At 41.8% G+C, this 25816-nt stretch overlaps 1 protein-coding gene across 1 annotated transcript in view; it reads right to left on the bottom strand.

The window, feature by feature from the left end:
- Positions 1 to 25816, bottom strand: part of LOC138487396 (carboxypeptidase O-like) — a 309025-nt gene that overhangs the window by 123656 nt on the left and 159553 nt on the right. Inside the window, exons 5-7 of the mRNA XM_069613965.1 lie at positions 20097 to 20221; positions 9853 to 9964; positions 6339 to 6440 (exon numbers count right to left, since the gene is read on the bottom strand). Of these exons, the coding sequence (XP_069470066.1) occupies positions 6339 to 6440; positions 9853 to 9964; positions 20097 to 20221 (339 nt within the window). The remainder of the gene's footprint in view (positions 1 to 6338; positions 6441 to 9852; positions 9965 to 20096; positions 20222 to 25816) is intronic.

Below are 25816 nucleotides of genomic sequence, written 5' to 3'. Positions count from 1 at the left end.
TACCGAAATGGGATATTTCACCTTTAGTTGTTTGTTATTTTCCATCCGTTTACATAGTGCAGACGTGAAGTGTCTGGCCTGCGAACCTGACGACTGTGGTTCGATCCCTGAGGTTGGCTATAATTCATAAATTCAAGGAGAACATCCAATGTTTCTCTTTTAGCTGGGGGGGACTGAGTCCACCCTTTGAATAAAGTGGGTGGACTCTGTCCCTCCGCGTGTACCCTCGACTTGAGCCCTGGAGGGAACAGTCTCTTTGCTGGACTGGACAGTGCCCCCATGATGGTATGTATTGCCATTAGCATATTTGCTATGGCAGGGGGGCCTTTCATGGATGCTAATATACCGGTTCCAGAGACTTCAGCTTCAATCCTGCTTGCCAGACTGCAGAGCCACATTTCAGACTTTATTACAGCAATGTAATGAAGACTAACGAGGCACCAATGCAGTCAGGAAAGCAGCGTTCAAATGGAAAACTCTGGTGAAGGTACATTGAAAAAAATCAGGAGTTGGGAGTGAAGGGGGCAGCAGATTGTAGCAGTCGACAATTTACGGTAAGGCGTTCTTTTATTGATGGGTGAAATTTCACGGGTGGTTTTTCTGAGTATATTTTACTGGAAAAAACTAATCGAAATTTATAGGGGGCAGGGGTTGGAAAAGTATATGTAAGGGGTGGGGGTGGTCGGGAATAGGTAAAAAACAATAGGGGATGGGGCATTGGGGGGGGAACCCAACCGAAAATAAAAAATAATATTAAAAAAATAATACTTTCAGTAAAAAAAAAATAGAACCCAACTTACTCGACATGTAGGCTTGCACTGGCAAGTATAGCCTGTGTTCTTAGCATTCAGATTGACTAAAGCACAATACCAGGGTGCATTTTATTTCCCTCAAACAAACCCCTGACACCAAGGAAATTATGTTCTACTTGTAGTCAGAATATGGAGCGCCATACCTATGGCTAGCTCTGCTGGCTTGTAGCAGGCAGTTCTATGATGCGACGTGTCAATAGAAAAACCAACACCTGGTTCAACGAAGAACTAGTCACCCTAAGAAGGAAGAAACGTTCTCTTGAACACGCCCATAGTAAACTCCTCACCCCTGACTCAGCCAACGCTTTCAAGGATGCCAACAAAACCTACAAAAAAGCCATCATCTCCCACAAAGCCAACTCCTACAACGCCTGCATCAGCAATGTAGCCTCTGACTCTAAAGAACTCTTCTCTATCCTTAGAGAACAAAAAAAAACCCTACCAGCCGAAACGCCCACCAATGCCAGCAAAGAATGGTGCACCACCATACAAGATGCACTTGCCTCCAAAATTGCTGTGCTCCAGAACAAAATAATTACCAAAAGACTACTACTAGCAGATAAAAACAACACCACCTCTAACCCCCTCCCCACCACCAGCTATAACCCTAATCCCTTATTCCGTTTCACACCTGTCACCCAAGAACTTGTATTTGACACTATCTCCAAACTAAAAGCCTCTAATTGCAAAGGAGACAGCGTCACTGCCAAACTAATCAAAGCATGTGCCTCCACCTTGACCCCCACCATCACCAAATTTGTCAACTCCTCCTTCAATTCCAATACAGTTCCAGCTTGCATCAAAGAAGCCTGGGTTACCCGTCTTCTAAAAAAAACAAATCTAGACTCCACCATTCCGACTAATTATCGCCCCATAACCACGGTCCCATTCCTACTCAAAATCATTGACAAACTAGCTTATAATCAAATCCAAACTCACCTGGAATCGCATCAGCTCCTCGGCACCAGACAATCAGGCTTTATTCCGAACCATAGTACAGAAACAGCACTTTTGGACCTTAAAATCCAGATGGATGCCATTACAGAGTCCGGGAAACTCTGCATACTCCTGCTGTTGGACCTCCCTGCAGCATTTGATCTGGTGGACCATGATAAACTATGCACCTCACTCGCTTGGGACTTCAACTTTTCCAGCGAAGCCACTGCATGGGTGAAATCCTTCTTAACCGATCGCACCTCCAGAGTGTCCATAGGCAAAGAAGCGACAACCCCATCCCAGTCCCCATAGGAGTGCCCCAAGGATCATGTCTCTCCCCCACTCTGTACAACGCTTACACCAAACTCCTTTTCTCAGCATTAGACGACATGGGTGTCATCTACACCAATTTTGCACATGACACCCAGATCCTCATACCACTCACGGGTAACTATGACCAAGACACCGCAACCATCAACAAAATTTACGTCATCATCCAAAACTGGATGGCACTAAATAGTCTCTATCTCAATGATGAGAAGACAGAAGTCCTCATCGTAGGATCCCCAGCTAAAATAGCGGCTCTCCACCCAGATTACTCAGCTATTAATGTCGATGGAACCTTTATTCCAGTGTTGAAGCAAGCGAAAACATTAGGAGTCTACCTCGAAGCCAGTCTTACCATGACTAAACATATCAACGCGCTAGCCTCCTCCACGGCCTACACCTCCAAACTTATTGCTCTCTGCCGACAATTTCTGACACCAGCAAACTGCCTTACCTTGGCCAGGGCCTTAGTACTATCGAAATTGGATTACTGCAATGTATTACTACTAGGCACATCCAATACCAACCTCTCCAAAATGCAACTACTGCAAAACAAAGTCCTAAGAGCAGCCTTAGGAATAAAAAAATCGTACCACATTTCCAAGACAAGGAAGGACGCTCACTGGCTTCCTATCAAAGCAAGAATTATCTTTAAAACACTTTGCATTGCACATAAATGTCTGACCAAAAAAGGCCCAACTTACCTTAACAATACTCTTTCCCCAAAAGAATACACTAGATCACTAATATCCAATGACAACCTCCTATTGGCATCCCCTTGTTACAAAACTACTAGAGCGGGGGGCAGCAGCTTCCCTGTTCTAGCCACTAAACACTGGAACACCCTCCCCATTAATATCAAAAAAGCATCTTCCTACCCTTGCTACAAGAAGTTGCTAAAAACTTGGTTATTTAACCAATATTAGCACTAAGGGACATTCCGCCGTGAAAGTGTAACATGCCAGTGAAATCTGTAAACTGTAAATATTGTCTATCTTGTTGTACTAGCTTGCCGTCTGTGTTGTAATTTGTACTCTGTAACAATGTATGACCAATCTCTAAGCTGTCTTGTAACCACGCCGTGCTACCTGAGGGTCTGGGCGTGTAACAAATAAAATAAATAAATAAATAAATAAATAAATAAACCTGCCATGTGAGGTTATATCTGGCATACGATGGCAGTATGCATGTGTGTACATATGTATGCAATTTATAAAGAGCAAACGTCTCTGGGAAGCAACCGAGCACCGCACATAGGGGACGCTCCAAAGGGGTTACAGGTAGGAAGCAGGTGCAGCAGTAGTAGCTGGAATGGGTAAGGGGAGCAGTGGGGTTCAGGAGCTCTGGAGGGGAGATGGTGGAAGGAGTCAAGCTCCTGGCGAGAGGTTATTTGAAGAGCAGGGTCTACATGTCCTTCCTGAAGCATCAGGTGGAGGGGGCCAGTGTTACCTTTATTGGTAGCATGTTCCAGAGATAGGGAGCATAGCAGAAAAGGGCCTGTTTCCTAGTTTTTTCCTCTCCACTCTAGCATTGTGGTGACTTCTGCAGGTGCATTGGCCCACAGAGAGGTTGAGCTTCTCAGCCAGGTAGAGTGGTGTTTTGCTTGTGACTGCTTTATGGGTGATGTAGGCTGTCAACAACATACTTGCTTGAAAAGGTACCCGTTGCTTGAAGATGGGGTTAATGTAGTCAAATTGTCTTAGTCCTGTGATGAGACGTGTTCAGAGGAGCCAAAGTGGCATCAGGGCCTCCTGCGAGTAGGGTGCTACCTCCATCCAGGTGGGAGAGAACCTGGGATTTGTCTGAAACTTGTGTGAAGATGAAAGGTTTGACTTTGCAGAGGAGAGCAAGGTGGTGCTAGGATGTCTGGGTATGTGGTGAATTTGCACTGCACAAAAGCTGGTGCGTGAATCAGTCGAGCTTTAGGTCAGGTGGGCAGTGACCGGCCATATACGGCTGTGGAGGCGCATGAAGGCAGTGCCGCTGGCCTATGTTTGTTTTACTGGGCGTGCCCTTGCCACATTATGGTCCGAATCACTGCATATGGTGGGAACACCAAAGTTAACATATGGTTAGATACCAACGTATGATTTTGTCTGTATTAGTAACTATTTGTTATATTAACAATCTGAAGTTTAAGTACATTGTATTGACATCTCTTAGTGACCAGTGCCAAATACCATGCAGCATTACTCTCTTTCTGAGGGTCAATGGTCATGTAACACCACTTCCACTGGTACACAGTGTAAACTGCACATAGAAATATGGCATCTTGTGCACAGGCACATGACAACTTTCACTTGCCACATCGTACACATGTGCAAGATGGCATATATCAAAATGTTAAAAACGTTCTCCTCCATTAACCTTGGTGTTCCACCCTACACAACATGTGTGAGACAAACGTACTTAATATATATTTTATCCTGACTGTACGTGTGGCATTTGCTCACTTTTTCACTAACTTTATTACAGCTAATCTAGATAAGGAGATTGTCGGCCAAGCAATATGCTAGCCAATTGTATCATGTGTGACTAGGTAAAGCCCCTGTGTGACCGACTCCTTTGATGCTGTTTCACTATTTTGAATTGGCCTCATCACTGCCACTTCTAAGACCCTCCCTTTTTGCATTACAAATAGATTCAATTCAGTGACCAGCTGCTGTGAACATTCACCTTTTGCTAGTATTTGAATCACTCTATAAATGTGCACATACTGCAGTGTGCATGCACAGTGCACAATTCGGCCAGCAAACCACTAGCTTTGGGCTATTGCAACTTAAGGTAATTATGAACTCGCTCATGTTAATGGCCATATTGAGTGCATCCACGTGCGTTAGCTAATGCCACTTTTGGCTCATCGAGTCCCAATCGTTTGCAGATGCCATTGATATGTTTGATGCAAATTACACATTCTTTCCATTTTGGAGTACATTCTTGATCAAATGCATTTTTTCAACATCAAACATCCATGACCCACAGAGCAACAAAATGATTAAAAAAAAGATTGATAAGGACTGCCTGAAACTATGCATCCCATGGTCTCACTTTTCAAGGTGACTGAACGGTGATGGTGAGCAAAACCTTCCAGCCAAACTATGTGAGGTTATCAGCAACTTGGTCTAAGAAAAACTATTTGTAAAACTCTTCTCCCTTACAATAAAGGAACATTTCATAAGGCTAAAAAATAGAAAAAATTGAAATGGCGACCTTGAAAGGAGTCTGGAACATAAGAGCAGTGGCATTGACTAATGTATCAACATATATTAGAATCCTTAATGAATTCCCTATTATAAAGTCCCGAATATCTAAAATAGAGATGGCAACGGTTATAATAGCCAGTATGTTGGTGTAGAGTACTCTGCCCATTAGGAATGCAGAACATAGACAGGCACAGCAATTAAATACTTGTCTGGCATGCTCGGTGCAATCTCTGAGTGTCTATGCATACACTGCTCCGCGTGCAGAGACAACCCTCTGCAACCCTCCGAACGGGCACTCTTTCTGGTGGCTTCTCACTGTAACTTTGACAAACGAGATGTCTGTCTAAGCACTGTTTCAAGACAGCTGGTGCTCACTTTGCTCAACATTGTCAGGCAATAATTGGCACCCAATGCAAAGGATGATCATTCATTAAGCAATGTACCCAATGCAACCAGGGCTACAGATAAGCATATTACTCCCTTTTTACAAACTTGGCATTAAAGGTATTCTTTAAGGAGTGACAATATAGAGTTCTTTCCAGTCTGGAAAATTTTAGACAAGTAAACATATATTTCAAATTAAAAAAATAGGCATTTTGCTGATAATCCATACATTGTTTGTAGCTAACGATTCCTTTAAGAAAAAAGCATTTTTCTTTATCAGATGGACTGGTTTGACATTAGACCTACAGCAGAGGTCGTCTTTCTGGCAGGAGCTGCTCATGCCACTGCCCTCAACACATACCCGGAGCAGCGCAGGTGGCATAAAGGGTCAGGCACGTGCATATCTGTTACTCCCTAAATTCCTTTATTGGGAACATTGGCCCGATTTTAGGCAGTAGAACAGTGAGGCACCCCACTTATCTGGAGCCCTACATGTACCCTTACTCCTCTCAAGCAGAGCCAATGCTTGCTGGCAGGAAGCGTGTTGAAGCTTGTAGTTCTTTGAAGAACATCAGTCAATAAGTGACTTAATTCACAATTTGCTTCCGATGCAAAACACTCACTGATCAAGCCACGTCCCAAAATTAGGCATGAATTGTCCATTTAATCCACAAACCTTGAGATAGAGTATGGCCCGTGACTCGTATGTTGCTCCCAGTGAATGCAGTGTCACAACATCGCTGTACTTCTCCACTATCTGGTCCATCCAGTCATAAATCTGAAAGAGGAATGTTAACATCTTATCAGTCATGTGACCCACCTAGCCTTCAATATTGCTAGAAGCTTAGAGAACATCTCGGAATGGCAGTGATAAGAGAAACCTGCATTTGACCTAGATTGTAATCTTTATCAATAAACAACCTGGTTCCTGGAGTCAATAGTTAGCCTGCTCAGACCAAAGTTAAGTTTCTGATATTTTGTTTTATAAACCGTCTAAGCACCGTGAATGGAACCGGGGAATGCAAACAGCAAAGGCTTGACTTTGGGCGTGCATTCATAAGGAATGGAGAGCAATGAGATGATGGAAGTAAGCAATATGCAACGTTTTTGATGGCATCTACTATGGGGACTCAAGAGTGTGCTATGGCGACTCATTCACAGCTCTGTATATGGTGCTAAATTCCAAAGCAAGTTGGAAGGTTTTCAGTCAGAAAACAGGAGATTAAAAATAATAAAGTTTGAAAAGAAAAAAAAAGCAGGAAGCATGTGACTGTTTGTTGTTGTTGGGGTAACAGGTGTGGTCATTCTGAGTAATGAAATATGACAGGTTATTTATAATGCGCTTAATACCCAGAGGTTTCTAACCGCAAACCCTCGGATCGAACCTCTGGTGCGTCTGTGAAGTCTTGTTTCCAAGGCGAACACGTTGTCCCTGAGCTATCCTCCCAAGACAAAAAAAAGCCTGATCAGTAACTATAGGGGTTCAAGGACACATGACCTATGGATAGGCAAGGCAGCAGACGCGCAACAGGTGGTTGCGTGGGGAGAATCCTTATCATGTTAGGAAGAAAAGGAGTGATTAGGATGGCAATGTCAGGAAGGCAGCAGAGGCAATTGATATTTAAACAAAAAAATAACAAAATAAAAATAAGCAAGACATGTTTTCAAACCATCTTTGCCAACCTTAAAGCAGCTGTAATATAAGTTATATAGAATGTCAGTAATTTTAAACACCCACTCAGAAGATGACATTGTTAAACGTGGGTGTTTCGCATTTAAGTTCTCAAACTGAAGATCAAAAACCAAATAGCTCATTTCAAACGATTGGCTTCTAGTGACTCTTTCACATGTATGTAGGATGATCAGCCAACAGATAAGGAATTACCAGTTTGATATAACATTTTAGCACAAGCTGGAAAGACATTGGAAGGGACTGATCATACCTTGACTTTTGTTATAGGCATCATCATAGTGGCGTAGGTTACCACGATGTCGCTCCGCAGCTATTGTGAACTGTGGAATTAACTGATCATGTCAGGACTATTGCCATTGTCACCCTCATAGGGATGTAAGTCACCACATTGATGAACCCGGCCCCCAGCTTCTGCACACAATGGAAGAGACTGATTATATCAGGACATTTGTCATTATCATTCTGATAGTGATTCAAGTGACCCCCAATGATGCTGTGGCACCAGTCCCCGAGAAAATGTCACTGCCCCATTGGGCTTTTAGAGATGCTCTTTTTTTGTAACGCCCAACCTACACGATGCCATCCAATGGGGCAACAAACTGATATGAAGACCGATACACCAGGGAACTGCGGAACAGATTAACTTGATCTTAAGTCACATAGTTTGGAATACTTGTTCATGCAAGTCCTGGGATTAATGTGAGGATGCCATGCCCCTGTACTTTCTCTGCAATGTCTGATTCCTATTTGCTAGGCACATAGCACACAGAAGATGTCTATTCCAAAACCTTACTTTGGATGCCAAGACTGTACACTCTGAGGAGAGTAATGGAGACAGCTGCATTGAGCCTAAGTATTACTGGTGTAAGACCTTCACAAAAAGTTAATGATTATGAATGCTTTAGTGCAGTGTATTGAGGAGAAGGAGTCACAGAAACACTGAGTGATGTTAAAATGATTCTGCCTTCCATAAACTAGAATGTAGGTGGATGTGTAAGCCTTAAGGTTCAAGAAATCCGACAGTTCTATCACAGCCAGACCATAGTTTCTTTTATAAGTATGGCAATTCTGAGATCTACACAGTAAACACGATTTATGGCAGCAATATTTTACTTTGCTAAGTAAAGGAGAAATAAAGATGTGCTCATTTGTATATGCTTTTGTACATTGGTATTCATGACATACTTGAAAAACAGACTTAACACTAATCGAAACAAGTTTACCCCAAAAACATATATAATGCAATCATCATACCTGCTGAGAAAGGAGATCCCTTAAAATAAATAACGACCCAATTAACACATACAATGATTGTCAAACCACTCTTACCCCAAATTAGAAAGCATCTAATGGATTTGCTTCGAAGGGGTGCAACACCTGAGATCTCTTACCTGCTCACCAAGACGCATAAATAACACTGCCTGGGTGCAAAATAATGTCATGCACTGATACTGCGACTAGTGAGGAAAACACCCAGATACTTACAAAATGTCAATGGATTTCCCAACAAACCTCTGCAATTGGACGCCTTCCAAAAGAACATTCTAAATTTCATAGATACAGATTGCCTCGATACTAATATCCCTCCAAAGAAAGGACTGGCAGCCACAAAAACAGTCACAGAGCAGTAAAAGCCATCCACAGAGATAGTAACCCAACCTTTTGTAATAATGCACAACTTCTTATTTGGAAACAGCACCAATAGGAAGACAATAAGAACAGCTAAGGCCTATGGGGAACTCCAATGAATGTTCCAGTCACCAAGAAATACATTAAGGGAATGCATCAAACAATAGCGGGTAATCAAATCAGAGAGACAGTTGGGCTGAAGATGAGCTAATGTGATCAAAACTGAGAGCTGTTCAACAATAGTGGAGAACTAAGAGGTGTTCACAGAACATTCCCGAAAAATCCTAAAAATAAGGGCTTGCCGTTCACTATTTGGTTTATATAGTCATTTTGGAGGATATTGCATTCGATCATGGTTAGAGGGCAAAGGGGCATATAGAAGGATGTGAAATGGTGTTTATATTGTACATTTTACAATTTTAAAGGCTTTTCTAGTAACAACATGGGGCACACTATTCACTATTCTGATATCTATAGCAAAATGTAATTTTGCAAGAACATACTGATTGGTTTTCAATCGTCCTGATTTCAGATATTTATCCCAACAATTCAGAAACTGAAAACCAATTATTTCGTTTACGTAATTGGCCTAGTGCTCTTACCAGACTTTCCTGGTCATTGAGAATCAATATGGGCCTGGCCATATTCTCCTGCAACCCCTCACTACTTGTTTTGGGCATTCACAATATCCCAACAGTTGCCAAAACAAAGGCAAATATAGAGATCAACATTGAACCTATGAATAACAGGATTCAGATTTGTCTAAATTAGGTGATTAGCTTCAACATGCCTAGTTAACTTAAATCAGTTTTCCAATCATAGTTTATTTGAAATGACTGTTTTGCCAATTGCACAGCTAATAACTTACCTCATCCATTCGGTGGTACTTAGTGTAATTATAGTCTGTCAGTGATTTAATTTTCCTCTGGTGCTTGTCACTGCTGTAATTTATAAGCTCCCCTACATTAGTTATGAGAATCCTGTGAGGACAAAAAGGAAAAGGAAAAGGGGACAACAAATGGGTAACATAAACTCACACTTTTATGTAACATACAAATCTGACGCAACAGGTAGTCTTTTATTTAATATGGCCCTGAAATTCTTTTTGAACAGACACTTGCCCCATTCTGCTGAACCCTAACTTTCGGATTACATCTGGCATTTACTGTATGAAGTTCATAAGAGGTCCTTCATGAGATAAATAATCCAGGCTTACCCCATGCAGTACTTTCAGTACTTCTCTGTGGCCTTCATCGTCAGCCAATTTCCATTCCATCCCTCATTCTCCTTCTCCTAAAACTGCTAAACAAATAAGCAACTCCTCACCTATTTGGGACATAGCTCTTCTCTTGTCCTTCTGCAAGTTCTGATTTAAAACTGTGCATCTCTCTGCCCTTCCTGAAACTGTCTATCTTTTCAGCGCACATTAAGCTAAGTTCTTCAATATTTCTACTCTTTCCCGCTAGTCACAGATGCATTGTTTTTAGGAAAACACGTAGTTCCATCATGCCACTGCCCTTAATATCAAATCTCAAGGGAAGCTGCCTCGCACTCTATTCTTTGTTTGCTTATTTATTTATATAGTGCATTTATATAGCACACCGAACCAACAGGTATCTGGGTGCATTACAGTTACAAGAACAGAGAAAAACATAAATAGGCAATTATTTACAAGTGCATTACGGATATGTACAGAATTGACAGGTGGGTGCAATAGTTATGCTTCTTGCTAAAAGAGACATGTTTTTAGGTTTTCCCTGAAGCGGTAGAAGGAAGGTTCAAACCTAAGGTCGGCAGGCAGGGAGTTCCATAGTTTAGCTGCAAGAACAAGGAAGCTGCTACCTGCTGCTTTCTGTAACTTAAATCTGGGAACTTTGAGGCAGTGTAGGTATGGGGATCTTGTCGGTCAGTCTGATGTGTTTCTGGAGAATGTGCATGCCGGGTATTTAGGAGCAGAGTTAGCGAGGCATTTGTGAGTGAGATTTCAGGCTTTGAAAGTAATTCTGTCTTTAACTGAAAGCCATTGGGCGTTGCGTCTAGCTGCTGATATATGCTGGGTTCTAGGGATGTTGAGCGTGGTTCTTATTGCGTTATTTTGCATTATTTGTAATTTGTTTACATTATGCTTACTAGTCCCTAGATACAAAGCGTTACAATAATGTAATTTAGATCGGATGATTGCTCTTGCCAGTGTAACGCAGCTTACTGTCGACAGAAATGGTCTGCACACATTGATTAATTTGCACGTGTATGCCGTGGCAGAAGCAGTAGCATTGACTTGTCTAGTCAAGGTCAAGGCCGAGTCAAGATAAATTCACAGTTTTGACCTCCTTGGACACTTTTATGTTGATGCCGTCTATTTTTAAAGATTTTAATTGGTTACCAAGTTTACTCAGTCTAGCCTGGGAGCCGGTGAGAAGCAGCCCTGTCCTTTCATTGTTCAGACAGAGACAGTGAGTGGCCATCCACGCTTGAATAGTGAGGTAGATTTTATTGAGCGGAGTCGAGTCAGTATCATAGTCACCTGTGATGGGGATGAGAATCTGGGTGTCATCTGCGTAGTTAGTGTAGGTGACACTCAGACTGTCAAGATCTTCGAATAGGGGATTGGTGAAAATATTGTAAAGCGTCGGAGACACAAGATCCCTGATGTACTCCGCAGGTGACCGATGCCGGCTCTGCTGATGCAGTTGGTGCGAATACTCTCATGGTTCTATTGTCCAAGATAGATTGTATCCATGCAGTGGCTTTGGAGGAGAAATAGGCAGCTGTTGTGAGGTGATTACAGAGTATGTTATGATTGACTAAAGCAAATGCAGCTGATAGGTCTAAAAGAAGAAGGAGCACCAGCTTACCTTTATCCCTTAGATCATCCATCTGTTTTTTTAAATCTTTCAAGGCTGACTCAGTACCATGTTTGGGTCTAAAGCCTGCTTGTCGCAGACCAAGGAGATTATTGGATTCGAGATGGGCCTGAATTTGGAAATATGCTGTTAAATCTGATGCACACAACATCCTAGCCTGTTACCATCTCTGCATTTTGCTTCTCCAGATTCAAGACTCTGGGTAAGTCTCTCATAACCAGGACTAATGTATGGCAGAGGGACTCCCAGGACCCCCTTGTTAATTTGCATATTTAAGTAACTTTTGGTCTCAGTTACTAGGGGAATCCAGACGTGGACCCCTTGCTCACTATTCTTAGAGAGGCACAGCTCCACCCTACTGATGAGGTCCAACCAGACCGAAACACGTGTCTGGGGTTGCTGTTGGTACCCTTGTTCAGAGGAGAACTGCCTAGAATTTCGGTGCTGGACTGCCCCAGGGCAGGACAAAGCCTGATATGTTTGGGATATTTCTTCTCTGTGAAAGATAGTGAGCTAAAGACTCTGAGTAAGTCTCTCATAACCAGGACTAATGTCTGGCAGAGGGACTCCCAGGACCCCCCTTGTTAATTTAAACTTTAAAAGCGGCAACAGAGTCAATTCGCAGTATTTGTATTTCATTTACTTCATTTGCGCTATAAGTGGGCAAAGCTTTGATCTTAAACGTAACCTTTCCTCATTCAATTTTGGAAAACTATATATCTGATATGTCAAATAGGTAACCTTCTTGCATACCACAAGTTTACGACTCTCATACTCATGTTTCACAGTTCTTCTGTTGTTAATAAATATAATTACTGCCCTCTTAGACGTGTTGTTTTTTAAATGATTATCACTTAAATAAGTTTATATTTCAGTTTCTGTTAATTTTCCCGCTGTAGCCCAATTGTTGTTAAATCAAATAGGACTGTACCGTTCGTAAATGCCAATAACCTGACATGTTCGTCACCTATGTTTGGAGGAAATGTTCTCTGTTTTTCAAATATCTTAACCATATCACAAACATACAAATTAAACAGACATAGACCCGGCACACATCCTTGTCGAAGGCCAACATGGATGCTTATCACTTTTGTAATGCTACCTTTCTCATTTATTTTTATTTGAAAGGAGGTGTTTGAAAAAAGTTGTATGATTATTTTTAAAAAGCACTCTGGTATGCCCCAGTACTATAGTTTATTTCATAATCTCCCATGATTTACACCATCAAATGCTGCATGAAAATCTAACAAAGCTGAGTAAATTGGTGGCAAATTTGAGCCACATGCCTGGTCCCTCAACACTCTTAAAATGAAGCCATTTGAGTGTGGTATCCAACCCCATATAAAAACCTGCTTGGAATTTCAAAATAATCCTATGATTGGCTGCCCATTCCTCTATGTCAGCCAACAGCAAGGAGGCAACAATCTTACTAAATGAATCAAGGAGAGCTATGGGCCAATAGTTTTCCGGAACTCTACAATCACCTTTCTTAAATATTGGTACTATGTAAATTGTATACCACAATGCAGGCAGTCTACTTTCAACTTGTATATGGGAACACATAGAGAATAAAAGTTCCCTCCATAATCTTGAATTACCCTACATCATATAATTATATAAACCATCAGGGTCAATAGCTCTCGAGTTCTTACTTTTTAGGATTTTTATTTCAATATCCTCCATCTTAAAGGTTCTCTCCAACATGGCAACTCCTCATATACGGAATCAGGTTTAGTAGGCTGCTCCCTTTCAAATGTGTACCTAAAAAATGCTTCCACCTAGATTCGGAGATGGCATTCACCTGTCTGTCTTTATATGGTGTGTCAATTGTGTTAATAAAATCCCAAAATTATTTGTCTTATTTGAATATAAAATTGTAAGCATTTTCACTCCATCTGCTAAATTCATATTCACCTTGTAACATTTTAAACAATGTGTATACTGTGGCTTTAATTTCATAATCTGTTCAATAACATGGGTTGTTTGAGCAGACCCAAAGCCACAGGGCTACCTGATGTTATTCTTATATTGGGATCATGAGCAGCAAGCTAAAAACCGCACCCAATTTTCCACTTTAGTGATATTTCATTTGTGGTATTCCTTTGGTGGTCTGGTGTAGAACTCTGCATAGACTTACCAGATCACATGAAGACTGTAATATGGGGAATCAGCTCTTTATGATTTTCCCCTCTTCACTTTGTTTTGGAGAATCTTGCTTTTTACCGTCAGCAGTAGTACAAATGCCTCCTTAGTTTTGTACCTGTCTATATCACAAGTAACAAGTACACACAATAAATAGACCAAAGCTGATCTAATTCTTTTCAGGTACTTTATAAGCAAATAGGGTTTATGAGTAATAAAAAAATCTGACATGTGTTATTTAATGAGTATAACATGACCTACTATGTAATTCAAGAATGGAAGCGCACATCTCAAACTCTTGTTTCTCTTTTGCAATTATAACAGATTCTATTCTTCAGGCCTAAACAGAGCTGTGGGCACTCTTCATGGTAACTTCTTCAACCGCGATAAAAGTTTTTTCCACAATGAACTTCAATCACACTTTTAGTTGTTGCTGTTTAAAACACTGTTCTCTAATGACCTTGAAACAAAGAATTTGGTCTGGCAGCTTAAAGCCTTCAGTTATATTTGAGATCTGCTTCTTGGATGGTAAAGAAAAACACATGAAAATACTATCTACGTTTTTACGTTCAAACTCAGCAAAGTCAGTGAAGCATTGGTTCAGTGTGAGCATGGTTCCAGTTTGGCGGTCTCCCCCCCATCACACACTCCTCTGCAGCAGGCTTCTCTTCACTCACCCCCGGCTCGCCCACAGCAAACAATCACAGTCAGCACAGACAGCCAGATCATCCAAGAGACCATTTTTTTCCTCTTTGCTCTTCCCTTTTTAAGAGCTCTCTCCTCCACCTGCCCCTTATTGCAAATTCCCCTATGGTAGGTGTAAGAATTGCCTGCACCTGACTCTGATGTCACATGTCAATCAGACACCACCTCCTCTCAATAAACCTTTAGAATCTTCCAGAGAACACGTGTCTAGCCTGTCACCTTTGGACAGAGAATCAAAGCAGCAAACGAATGCCAATAAGTTACACTGGCTTCCTGCACTTGATGTTTTGAACAATAAGCTTGCTTTGAGCAACATGAACTTGCACATTTTATGCCCTTCAACTTGTCATGTATTTGCCACAAATCAGCTTTAATTCTGCATGTTTATTGTTGCATTTTCCAAGTAACATTGCACAGCCTGTGCTTGCCATCTCTTAAAATGAGCCGGTTTGTACCTATGTTCTGCACCAATATTTTGCACCAAAGAGCTATGGACTGAGCTGTAAATATTAGCAAGGGATTAGAGATTAGTAGGTTAGGGGTCAGTATTTATTAGAAGTCAGTGCAACTCAGTCCATGCTATACCATGGTGTGGTGCACTATGCTATGGTATAGCTACCATGCAAAACTAGGTTCAAATGTTCTTTTTGCTTTTATGAATTCACAGTACTGACTCACACTAGATTCACATCAGAGTCTCACATGAGAGTCTCACGCCACTTGCTGTCAGAGTCTTTGATGAAATTCTGTCCTGGTGAAATTTGGAGCCTCATTTTCCCTACAGCATCTAGACATACAGCATCACCCTTAACTTTACTAATGTTGTTTCTCAGACCTCTTTTCCTTACCACAACATTCATATCGAAGTTGTGCTTTCTTTGTATGAAGGTAAATGATAAAATCCACTCTAACCTTTCATTAAAGCTATCAATGTATTGCACCTGCTCATCCATCCTCTTTGACCCAGCTAATAGCCTGTCCAGTCTTTCCATCTGGCTTTCTCGAGAACAGTAATACCTTTTAATTCCAGAGCCTTGCTTATTAATCTCTAAATTTACCAGCTCAGGCCTCATCATTTGAGGTGTAATAGGTAACCTAATATTTAGGATTCGGTAGTAATCATCACTTCTTGATGTTTCATTTACATTGAGGGTCTGTACACAATCATTCAGCCCTTTTGTCATAAAGAAAATAGCAAATAATGGAGCTAGAAACACCTCTCCTACATGTCGGTTTAGAATAGTCATCACATAGTATAGTACTATTCATGTTAAGCATTTTCCAAAATTCCATTAATGAAGTCCATGCCAAACTGATTCATGTGTTTACATTAAGACGTCGATTAAACAACCCAGATTTCTCCTCTCTCAACCTATCTGAACAATGGCAATTGATATCACTGGCAATTGTATTCCAATCAGAGGATGTCTCATCACCAATAGCAGTAGCTCCAGTGCCTCAAATAGACTCCTTTCTCCCACCCTCATGGGGTTACAATATATGTTTAGCAGAAACAGGGAGTGGCTGCTCCTTCAACTAATCACGAGTATTGCTTCACAATTAGTATACCATTCCCTCATCTTAAATCGACAGGAGTTATCTACTCCAATCAAGAGGTCTCCGGAGGGGCATCCTTTCTCCCCTCTAATTGCTTCTTTTAGAAATAGAGTATAGCCATCCAGCACAGGTTTGGAACGCAACCACTCTTTTTGTAAAAAAAAAATCCTGAAGGTAACAATATTGGTCTCATGAGGGTTGGACTAAGGAAACTATTATATCCCTTAGATTTCCAGCTTAAAACATTTATATTGTCAATGTTAAAGGTTCAGATGATCAACCACTTTTCTGGTTTTTGACGAGAGGCAGGCCGGAATCCAGCTCCAATCGTCCCTCTTCTTTTTCTCATCCACTTTTTCTTTCCTCCTAAGTACCTGCCTAAACCCATCTCCCTTAAATGAGCAAGTGAGCAAATCGTACTTAGTGCAATCGTCCACATTCTATCCTTCACAATTGGTCTCCTTTAAGTTCTCCTCTCCTACTCATTTCTTACTTATTCCTTGTTTATTTGGATAGCCAACAAAGCCAAATGATAGTAGCACACCTGCCACACGCAGGATCAAATTAAAAAGAATTTTAGATTTGAAATTAATTACAACCAAAAAAGATATTTCCATAGACACAAACTCCACCAGATTAATATCACCAGAAACTAGAGTTCTTAAAGCCGGAATCATTGTAACCAAACACAGCACGGTAGAACGGTTTAATTCTCCATTATCTTTAAAAAAAATGAGTTCAATAGTAAATAGTAACTGTTCATTACTATTCTGGATATTATGAACTGACTTGAGAAAGGTTTTTTCTCTCTTCTGATCCTTAGATGTTTTAGCCCAGGAGAGACGTCTCCATCCAAAATTCTTCATGTGAGACCATTTCACTGTTCAACACTAATCCCAAACTGGAAGTAGAGTTTTCTAGGATGGCGTCCCCTTGCCTTTTCTCTATTTCATTTGCTCAGTTCAATTATTTCCCCTGAATTTACCATTTGTGGTGTCTTTTGGAGGAATACATTTGATAGTAACTCTTCCTGCTTTCTCTAAGAAGGATATTTTAGAAAAAATGGTATAATAGACTGGGACTCTGTTGCTGTTGGTGCATTTGCATTAGAGCGAACTTCAGGCTTTGTTCCTTTTTTTTTTGCCTTTTCTTAGATTTAGCTACTTCCTCCATTGTTTCCCCATGTAGAATCATTATTGAGGGTAGAATCTGGAGGGTTGCCCAGAGCAAGGCCAGAGGTTAAGATTCATTCTAAGCCTTCCAGCCATCACCTCTTTGTTTTTGCTTTGTCACCCCGAATGGGACGGGTATGCCCAGACGTGGGTCCCGTGCCAGAAACCGGAGCAGGAATTACAGTGCTACAACTGCACTTCCCGCAATTCACACTCTTGCCCAAGCTCCCAGCTTATAAACTGTAACAATGAGCACGTTGCTTTTTGAAATGGCAAACTTAAGTCTCCATATACTCTTTATACAAGTACCGTACTCAGACCATCATGAGCAACATGTTATTTAGGCACCATCCCTCACTCCTCTCTTTTTACTTCCATTTACAGATCCACTTTCCACCAAGTGCTGCCACCAGCATATCTTTAATAATCACAAACCGAGACATCAGGGCGTCCCTTCATTGACCACCTTCTCCTCTTCAAAAGTAATCTAATTTCTGCACCAGGCTCTTATTTAAACATGTAATTCCCCGCTCTGTTACCACACTGCATTGTTACCTTGTTATATTCATTCATACAGTCTGAGAAATGTGTGCATTATCTTTGGAGCTGGTGCAAGAAAACCATTAGAACTAATCAGATGTTGCAACACCATTTGTGCTCCCTGAGGGACTCTGAGCCCCTCAGGATTAGGGTAGATACAACATGAACCATGTTTTCCCTGTGATGAACTCCTCACACAGTTGGCTGTACGTGCTTCACTGATTGGAGGCAGTCTTTCTGGGGTATAGTACTGAGTCGAACAGAACATACATTGATTATGAGACAGACTGAAAGGAAGATTAATGTGGTCCCATATAGCCATAGCTACTTCCTGACTCTGACAGTGAAAGCTAACGTTTCCAAGACCAGTTACAAACAGTTTGTGAATGGTTTCTGATATTCCACCATTAAACCGCACCTGAAAAAGCCTGGAAAGAGATCAGCAAATGTGAATGTATCAAACCCTCACTATTTGGGCAGATACCAGAATAAGTGAATGGATTTAACTCTGCTGCTGATGCCGGGTTCCTTCCGCAGCTCCAGTTCACTATGAAAGAGAAGGGCTTGCTCCTTTGCCTTGTAGCACCTGAATACCTTCCGGCACCTTCTACCACTAGAACTACACTTCCAACAAACCTTGTAGCCAGACATTTAAACAAACACATCTGAACTGGTGTGTTTTCACAACTTGAAGAGCAGAGAGCACCAGTGGCATTCATCAACTGCTAGCTCGTAAAAAGAGATTACAACGGAGTGTCTTTGGAAAAAGAATGCCTTGCTACTGTCTTGGCTCTAGGAGCTTTAGTACATACCTCTTTGAGGCTCACCTTCACACAGGGTGAATCCTAAATTGCACCAATGCACACCCAGCCTGCTAGAACTAGTAATGGCATTTAACAGGTACTTTCCCTGATTTTTGATCAATTTGAGATTTTAGGCCATGCCATTCGAGTATGGCCACTTGCTCTAATTTGGGAATGGTCAACTGCGTATACAGCCACTGTGGTATGAGCCCCTCTATTTTTGTATTGTATTATCGTACCCACCTGCTTCATCTGATATTTTCCCTAATGAGCTCTAGTGTGAGGTTTGATCAGAGCATCAAATGGTGTTTATGATTTATGAGGAACCCTTAGCACCTCACTGTCATGCTACACTGTTCTGCCCGTGTTGGCCAACGCAGACAGCTAGCTAGACTGCGTGAGCTCGCCTGTTTCGGAGAAGCTTTAATAGGATTCAGGTCGGGCACAGCTTGCAAAAACAAGGGTGCCCTTGCCTGGAATCTCGTATATAATCCAATGTACACTAAGCCAGACTGACATGTTTCATATGAGTGACTGGATGAGATAAGGATGCGGCCAAATACAGTAATGGCTTAAGCTATCTCAGAGAGTAAGAGCTATTAGTTCACTTGCCCAGACATGGCCAGCTTGCTACTGGTGTCTGGGAATCAAATCTGTGGTAGCCACCAATGATTAGAGGCCAGAATGTTGACTGGATCTAACCCTGCGATTGGGGCCATGGTTCTCTCCCCAGCTGCAACTCCCCATGAAACTGGACAGTCAGACCCTAAACTTGTAGTGGTTGGTGTTTAGCCCTCAGCAAAAAAGGAACATGCCAACACAAAGATGGATTGGGAGGAGGTCCAGTTTGAACCTGCTGTCTTGTTAAACACTTTCCCAGAGTGAAGCTTTCCTTCAAAACTAACAGGACTAGGTTTTTTAAATTCCAGAGTGAGACCAAGTGGATGATAAAGACCCAAGAAACTTCAGCTAACTACAAGGACAAAAACAAATTCACATTGGCAATCAGAGTGTTCTGTCGCCTACCCGACCTTCCATAGCTGCATCTCGAGCATACCTTCTATCATCCGAGCCGCGCCTCCTGGAAAGAAGCATTGTGCCCCGACTTCAGCCCACATTTCATTGCGTTTGGCTCAAGGAGATGCCTCCCGCGCAGCAGACCTTAGAGGGTGTCTTAGTCCACATCCTGCTCCTTTCCATTCCCTTCTTATATATGGCCCATAAGCGTAAATCTCAGAATGCTTCATATTTGTTCAAGAAACATAAACATACATATTCATCACTCCAAGCAATCCATTTAAAGGGTTAGGTTAAGAAGAATGAACTTACTCAAATGAGATTGAATGCTGAATAAGGCTTTCTTTCAGCTGTTGTAGGAAGGAACCTGGAACCCTGATGTGCACCTCGGCTCCAGGATGGATGTTCTCGACCTGGCTTGGTTTCCATAGATCCAACTAGAGAAGAGCACATTAAATGGTGAATAATTGCAGGGATGGACGTATTTCACAAGCTATACCCTTTGAAGAAACTCTAAAGCAAGTTAAAATGTCTGATATGTCCCACATATGGACCTATTGTATAACAGCATGAACTAAATAACGCAACTCCTTTGGCTATAACTGCAAACAGAATGAAATCGTGACAAATAGAATTACAGAGAACATTTCATTAACTCCTACACAATACTGCAGCATTTGCTCTGAAGGTCTTTGTGAGGTGGCTGTTTTCTAGCCCAGTGTCGGATCATCTTAGTGAAGGTGAGACATGGCAATTGGAAAAAACAAAACAGACGCTCTGAACTAGATCCTTCAGTCTATAGTTAAGCTATTTCCTTGCTACTCTGTCTGTATTTGTCAGAAATCCACGAAAAACACTTGACCACGTAGTGTAGCCAAAGATTTCTTTCCAACAATGCTACTGACTGGCTGCCTAATACCAGACAGTCTATAGCATTCCTTGAAAGAATGAAACCCACGAAAAGCCAGGAGGATCCCAGAAGGCGCCAGGAGGATCGATCACAAGGTGATGCCAGCAACTCCAGGACTCTAGGAAAAACACCCTGATTAAGTACTAGCACAATGCAATATATTCATAGAGTACTATACGTATCAAAACCAACCTCTAATGGTAGGAAGTCAGGAGCTGGTAAGGGTGCAGGGAAAACTATCCCCCTTATTCTATAACAGAGTAAACAAAAGACAATAGTATAAGTAGTGGAAGTAATAAACTGTCGAGAAATATATGCAATGCGAATTTTGTACCTTACCGTGGGCCCAATGAATGTCAGCGTGAAAGAACAGATGAAATAAATGCCCAAATCCAAGTACCATCAGCCCAACTGTGCCAGACAAAACGAGGGCGCCTTCGTAGAGTCTCTAGTTCCAGTGGCCGAACCCGACGAAACGAGGTTGAACAGAAGCACACCAAGAAGGCAGTCACTAGTCCAAGGTGTACGACTGGAGGGAAACGGGAAAAGGGCTGATGCTACTCTGGGACACAAGGCACTTAACTTGAATGATCGTTGTGGTGGTCAAGCCAAACAGGTCCAGTACACCGGGTTTCGGAGGAAACACAGGAGACGCTGCACAAAAACGAACAGAACATGAAGCAGATAAGGGAGCACGAAGGAAATCCAAAGGTAACGTTCCGGGGTCAAAGATCCAAAAGTTCCAGAAATTCCAGGAAAACAAAGCCGGCAAGGAGCGGGCAGAAAACAGGTCCAAAAGTGAAGTCCGAGGTCGAGGCAGCAGAAATTCAAAAGTTCGAAACAGGAAACAAAGCACACTGCCGCGTAATCAGAAGCACGGAACCCATGGAAACCGAGCACTAAGTAATGCAAATCACATGACATGGATATGCCTGAACGTGATGACGAACATTCACGGGCGCCATAGTTTCCATGACAACTGCCAGGAATGACCATAACGTCCCATAGGCTGAGTCCTCTGGGAAATGTAGTGCAAATCATGATTTGGTGTAAAACGGTGAAGGTTCTTATGCAGAACAAGTCGCCTAACAGTCAACTGAGGTCTGGGTGAGATGAGCGTGTGTTTGTTTACTCAAAGGTTGTGAACTACCATGTAAACTAGCAGGGCCCGTGAGACTTTGTGTGCGTGACTGGAGTCTTGTGGTAGGTGGATTCCTAACAGTATTATGTACATGGCTGTTCCTGATCTCTCCCAGAGCCACAGTGAAGCTAAACCTTAGGTTCGTTTCCATTTCAAGTCCAGTGCCCCTCATAGCCACTAGATAACTGATCCTAGTTCTTCCCCTGCTGAAAAACGATTCCCTCAACCCTTGGCTCGCTTCTTCACATCTCCCCTTTAATATGGGCCATGATCATCAGAGATGTCTCAAATATAGTTTCTGAATTTCTAAGTGCTTGCAAACCAGCAAACAAGCTTCTTTTTTCAGATTTTGCCTTTCACATGGCGCAATTGATCTGACTATTTCTTCATCTTGCTCTTACTGGCAGGATCAGAGGCCAAATGATGTCATGATTAGGAGTCTTGGCTCAGGATAACCTTGGCAACTCCATCCATGGTTTCCACTCTGGCATGACCCAGGCAGGGCATTTCACTGTGCTGATGTGAGGCTTGGCTCGCTAGTCCTTTAGTGTTACACACTGAGCCTGATCGGGGAGAGTTCACTTGCTTTGATGTGTTGCACAGTCTTTTTGAGTATCCCCATTAACCTCTCTACCATACCATTAACTTGAGGCCATAGAGGAGTTATTTTCTTGTGTACAACACCATATGGTTTATGAAACATGCAAACTTATGTTCACTGAGTGGTGGACAATTGTCTGTCTTTAGCATGAAAGGATTACCTCATGCTTAGAACATGCAATTGCACAAGTGGAAAATGTGCATATTTATCTACGTGGACCAGACCACCGTCACTGTCCTTTGGAGGTCCGCAGAAATTATCCACAACATTCTCACACTCTGTATGAGGTAGTTCTGACATGCTTGCTGTTTTGCATATCCTGGCGGTATTAGCATAAATGACCTAAACACATTTGACCTAAAACATTTGATCGAACGTTTTTGACATTTTTTTGGTCAAATGTAATCAAATATATATATGGGGGTGGGTAAGGGTATATATTAGGTTGAGGGGAAGTGGAGTGGGGGTTGGAGGGGTCTCTCCTGCATTTTAGACCAAAAAAAGGTCAAATAAATTCAATCAAATGTGATTAGGTCAAATGTTTTAGGTCAAATAGACCCAAACCATCCTCACTGCTTTTACACTGGCACATGTAACATACACCCGCAGTTATTTCCAGCATATTGTCCAATGAGGGGAACAACATGATATCTTGTATCTGTAAAATGTAATCAAAGGGGGATGCATTCGGCTGACATCCAAAGTTCTTCCTGTACCTGGTGCAATGCTCACATATTATGTATATGTGCTCACATTCCTGTGAGCTTCACAGGATGATGTAAATTGTTCATTCACATCATGTGCACAGCCCTTATTATACCAGTCATATGGTAGTGTTTAAGCCAGCGATACAACGTATGGGCTATTATAATTTCATCCCTGTAGCACGTTAACAATGTTGTACTGCAGTATGTGAGAAGATGGCCACATGTCCAACCTCAGTAAAGGAGGGCATAATAGCAAGGGCCTGTTGCCCAATTCAAAATGTTCTCCATGCAAGAGGGAGTACTATGGGTGAAATAGATACCCCGTACACCCCACCACACCTGTGGGTGCCCAGTTCCTGCTTGATCCTTATGTAAAGTTTTACATTTAAGAAGAGAGGGTGGTGACAGTTTACCGGCACTACAGATGTCCCAGCCAACGGTGCCAACCACATCCACTCCAGCAAGTCACACCAGCACTGGTCACACTGGACAACAAAACGCAGATACAGCAACCTTCCCCTGGCAGGAAATCCAAGGGATGCTGGATCACTGAGTAGGAACATCCATTATCTCCTGTACCCTTGATCGCCAATACTCATTTTGTGTTAGTGATAATGCAAAATGGCAATTGGAACTAACACAGTATACTCAGAACTAAATTCTTTATTCTGCGGTTAAGGCTATTTCCCAGCTACTCTATCCACATAACTTAGCACATGCAGAGCTTTTCTCCACACCACTCTTCATGGTCTTTTCTGGCGCCAAAACGTTAGGTTTACCTTTCATGCGAATTATGATGCCCATGGATTGTTATGGGGATCAACCAGAGCATGATCACTAGTTAATTGTCCCTTAATATTCCTTCTGTTGCAAAACAATCCTGTTAACCCTTTCCTTGAATCTTCAAACCTCTGTGTTGGCAGTTCCATGTGGGGCCAGAGGCTGATCTTTGAATCAAATGCCTGCCCTTCAAATGAAATATCTGTCATTTTCCTGAAGATGAATTTCTCACAATCAAATTCACCCTCATCATTGGCAGCTCCACATACATTCCAAGTCTGGATCTACACACCATTGCATTAGAGGGTGCTAACCGAACCCTTGCCAGAATGCTTAAAACCCTGAACTTCCACATGGAAGCCAATATCTCCTTTTCAGAACTAAATCAATAAAAGAATATCAAGAGCTTACTTTTAATTATCCCTCTTTAAAAAGGTGAAGCAGTACCTGCCCTCCACAAACCTCCCCAAAATATTCAGCCTCTAGTCCTGTCACCGTGTGTCCTCGGAGAGCACAGCTTCCCTCAGTCTGGAAACTGCCGTGCCGTGGAGGCTGCCAGACCACAGGAATTACATTTCCTGGTGGTCTGTGGACACTCCCTTGCATGTGACGAGGAGTTCCGCTCATGTGACGCAGAAGCCGTAGCAGTGCTCCAAGACTCAGCAGAACATTGAAAGGAGTTTGCTGAGCGCTGCTCCGGCACCCCATAATGACTCCTTGCTCTGGTGAGTCAGCTATTTGGAATTATTTTGTATCGTGTTCTTGTGTCACTCTTGGCCTTCTTCCTTGGCCCTGTTAACCTTTGGAACGTTTTGCCCCCTTCTCCTGGGAACTGTCCTGTTCTGTTCATATACGTTGTGACTCACGCCGCTCCTCGGCTCGTGCAAACGTCACATTGTATGTGACATGTGGGAGTCGTGTCATCCTTTCAATAAAGGGCAGAGCTGTTTCCCACTCAGTCTTATTCCGCCATGACTCTTGCCTCCAGCACCTTATTGAGGGTGCTGGCAGCGCTGTGCACTAGGCAGTGGGCCTGCCCGCAAGGCCCTCAACCACCAGGCCCCGGGTCCACCGTGCCCCTTACCAATATACAATTGAAACATCGTTTGCAAGGAAATTAATATGAACTAGCCACTGAGAAATGTGCTATCTCAGTCTGTTGTGTGGCATTGGTGATTACGATGAAAACGCATGAAGGAAACGACCCTGACACATGTGTAATAAAGAAATGTAATTATGACACTTTTTCCAATTACGTACATTCGAAGAAAATGTTAAATAATTTGAGGTATTCAAAATGTTGTCATTCCTTAATTACGTAAAAGTTATACATTAATGCAAAAATAAAAATCTTTGCAAATGCATAGCATTTACATAGTTACTGCAATTGACAAGAATTGTTTTAATAGTGAACATAATATTATTATAAATATTACAACAATTACACGTATGATAAATGGCAAAATTAGAAAAATTAAAGAAATAGATGCATTACTGTTATTATTGGGTATTTATTTATTATTAGCACGATTATTAATATTAATGAAATAGCTTTGTACTTTTAAGCCTACATTAATTCATTTTAGAAAAGGAGGTGACTCTCTCCTGATTGTGAAATTCACTATTTAAAAAAAATGAACGAACATTAAAAAGTGTTTTGAAATAGTCAACGCATTGGAACAAAAAAATGAAAAAAAATAACGATTTTGCGACCCCTCATTATGGGTTATTCATAATTAGCCATGGAATCTTAAATACTACATTTGACATAATACTACTTCATAATGCATTCTTTAAAAATGTATTTCTTCAAAAAACATTTCCTTCTTAATCACGTGTGGAGGAGCAGGTGGACGCATTATCCCTAATTCCCGCCCCCTCACCGTCGTCATA

This window comes from Ambystoma mexicanum, chromosome 9 (assembly GCF_040938575.1).
Source record: "Ambystoma mexicanum isolate Mex_15411 chromosome 9, UKY_AmexF1_1, whole genome shotgun sequence".
NCBI classification, from domain to species: Eukaryota; Metazoa; Chordata; class Amphibia; order Caudata; family Ambystomatidae; genus Ambystoma; species Ambystoma mexicanum.
The sequence above is the reverse complement of the archived record's forward strand: the minus strand, read 5'-3'. Positions and strand labels throughout refer to the sequence as shown.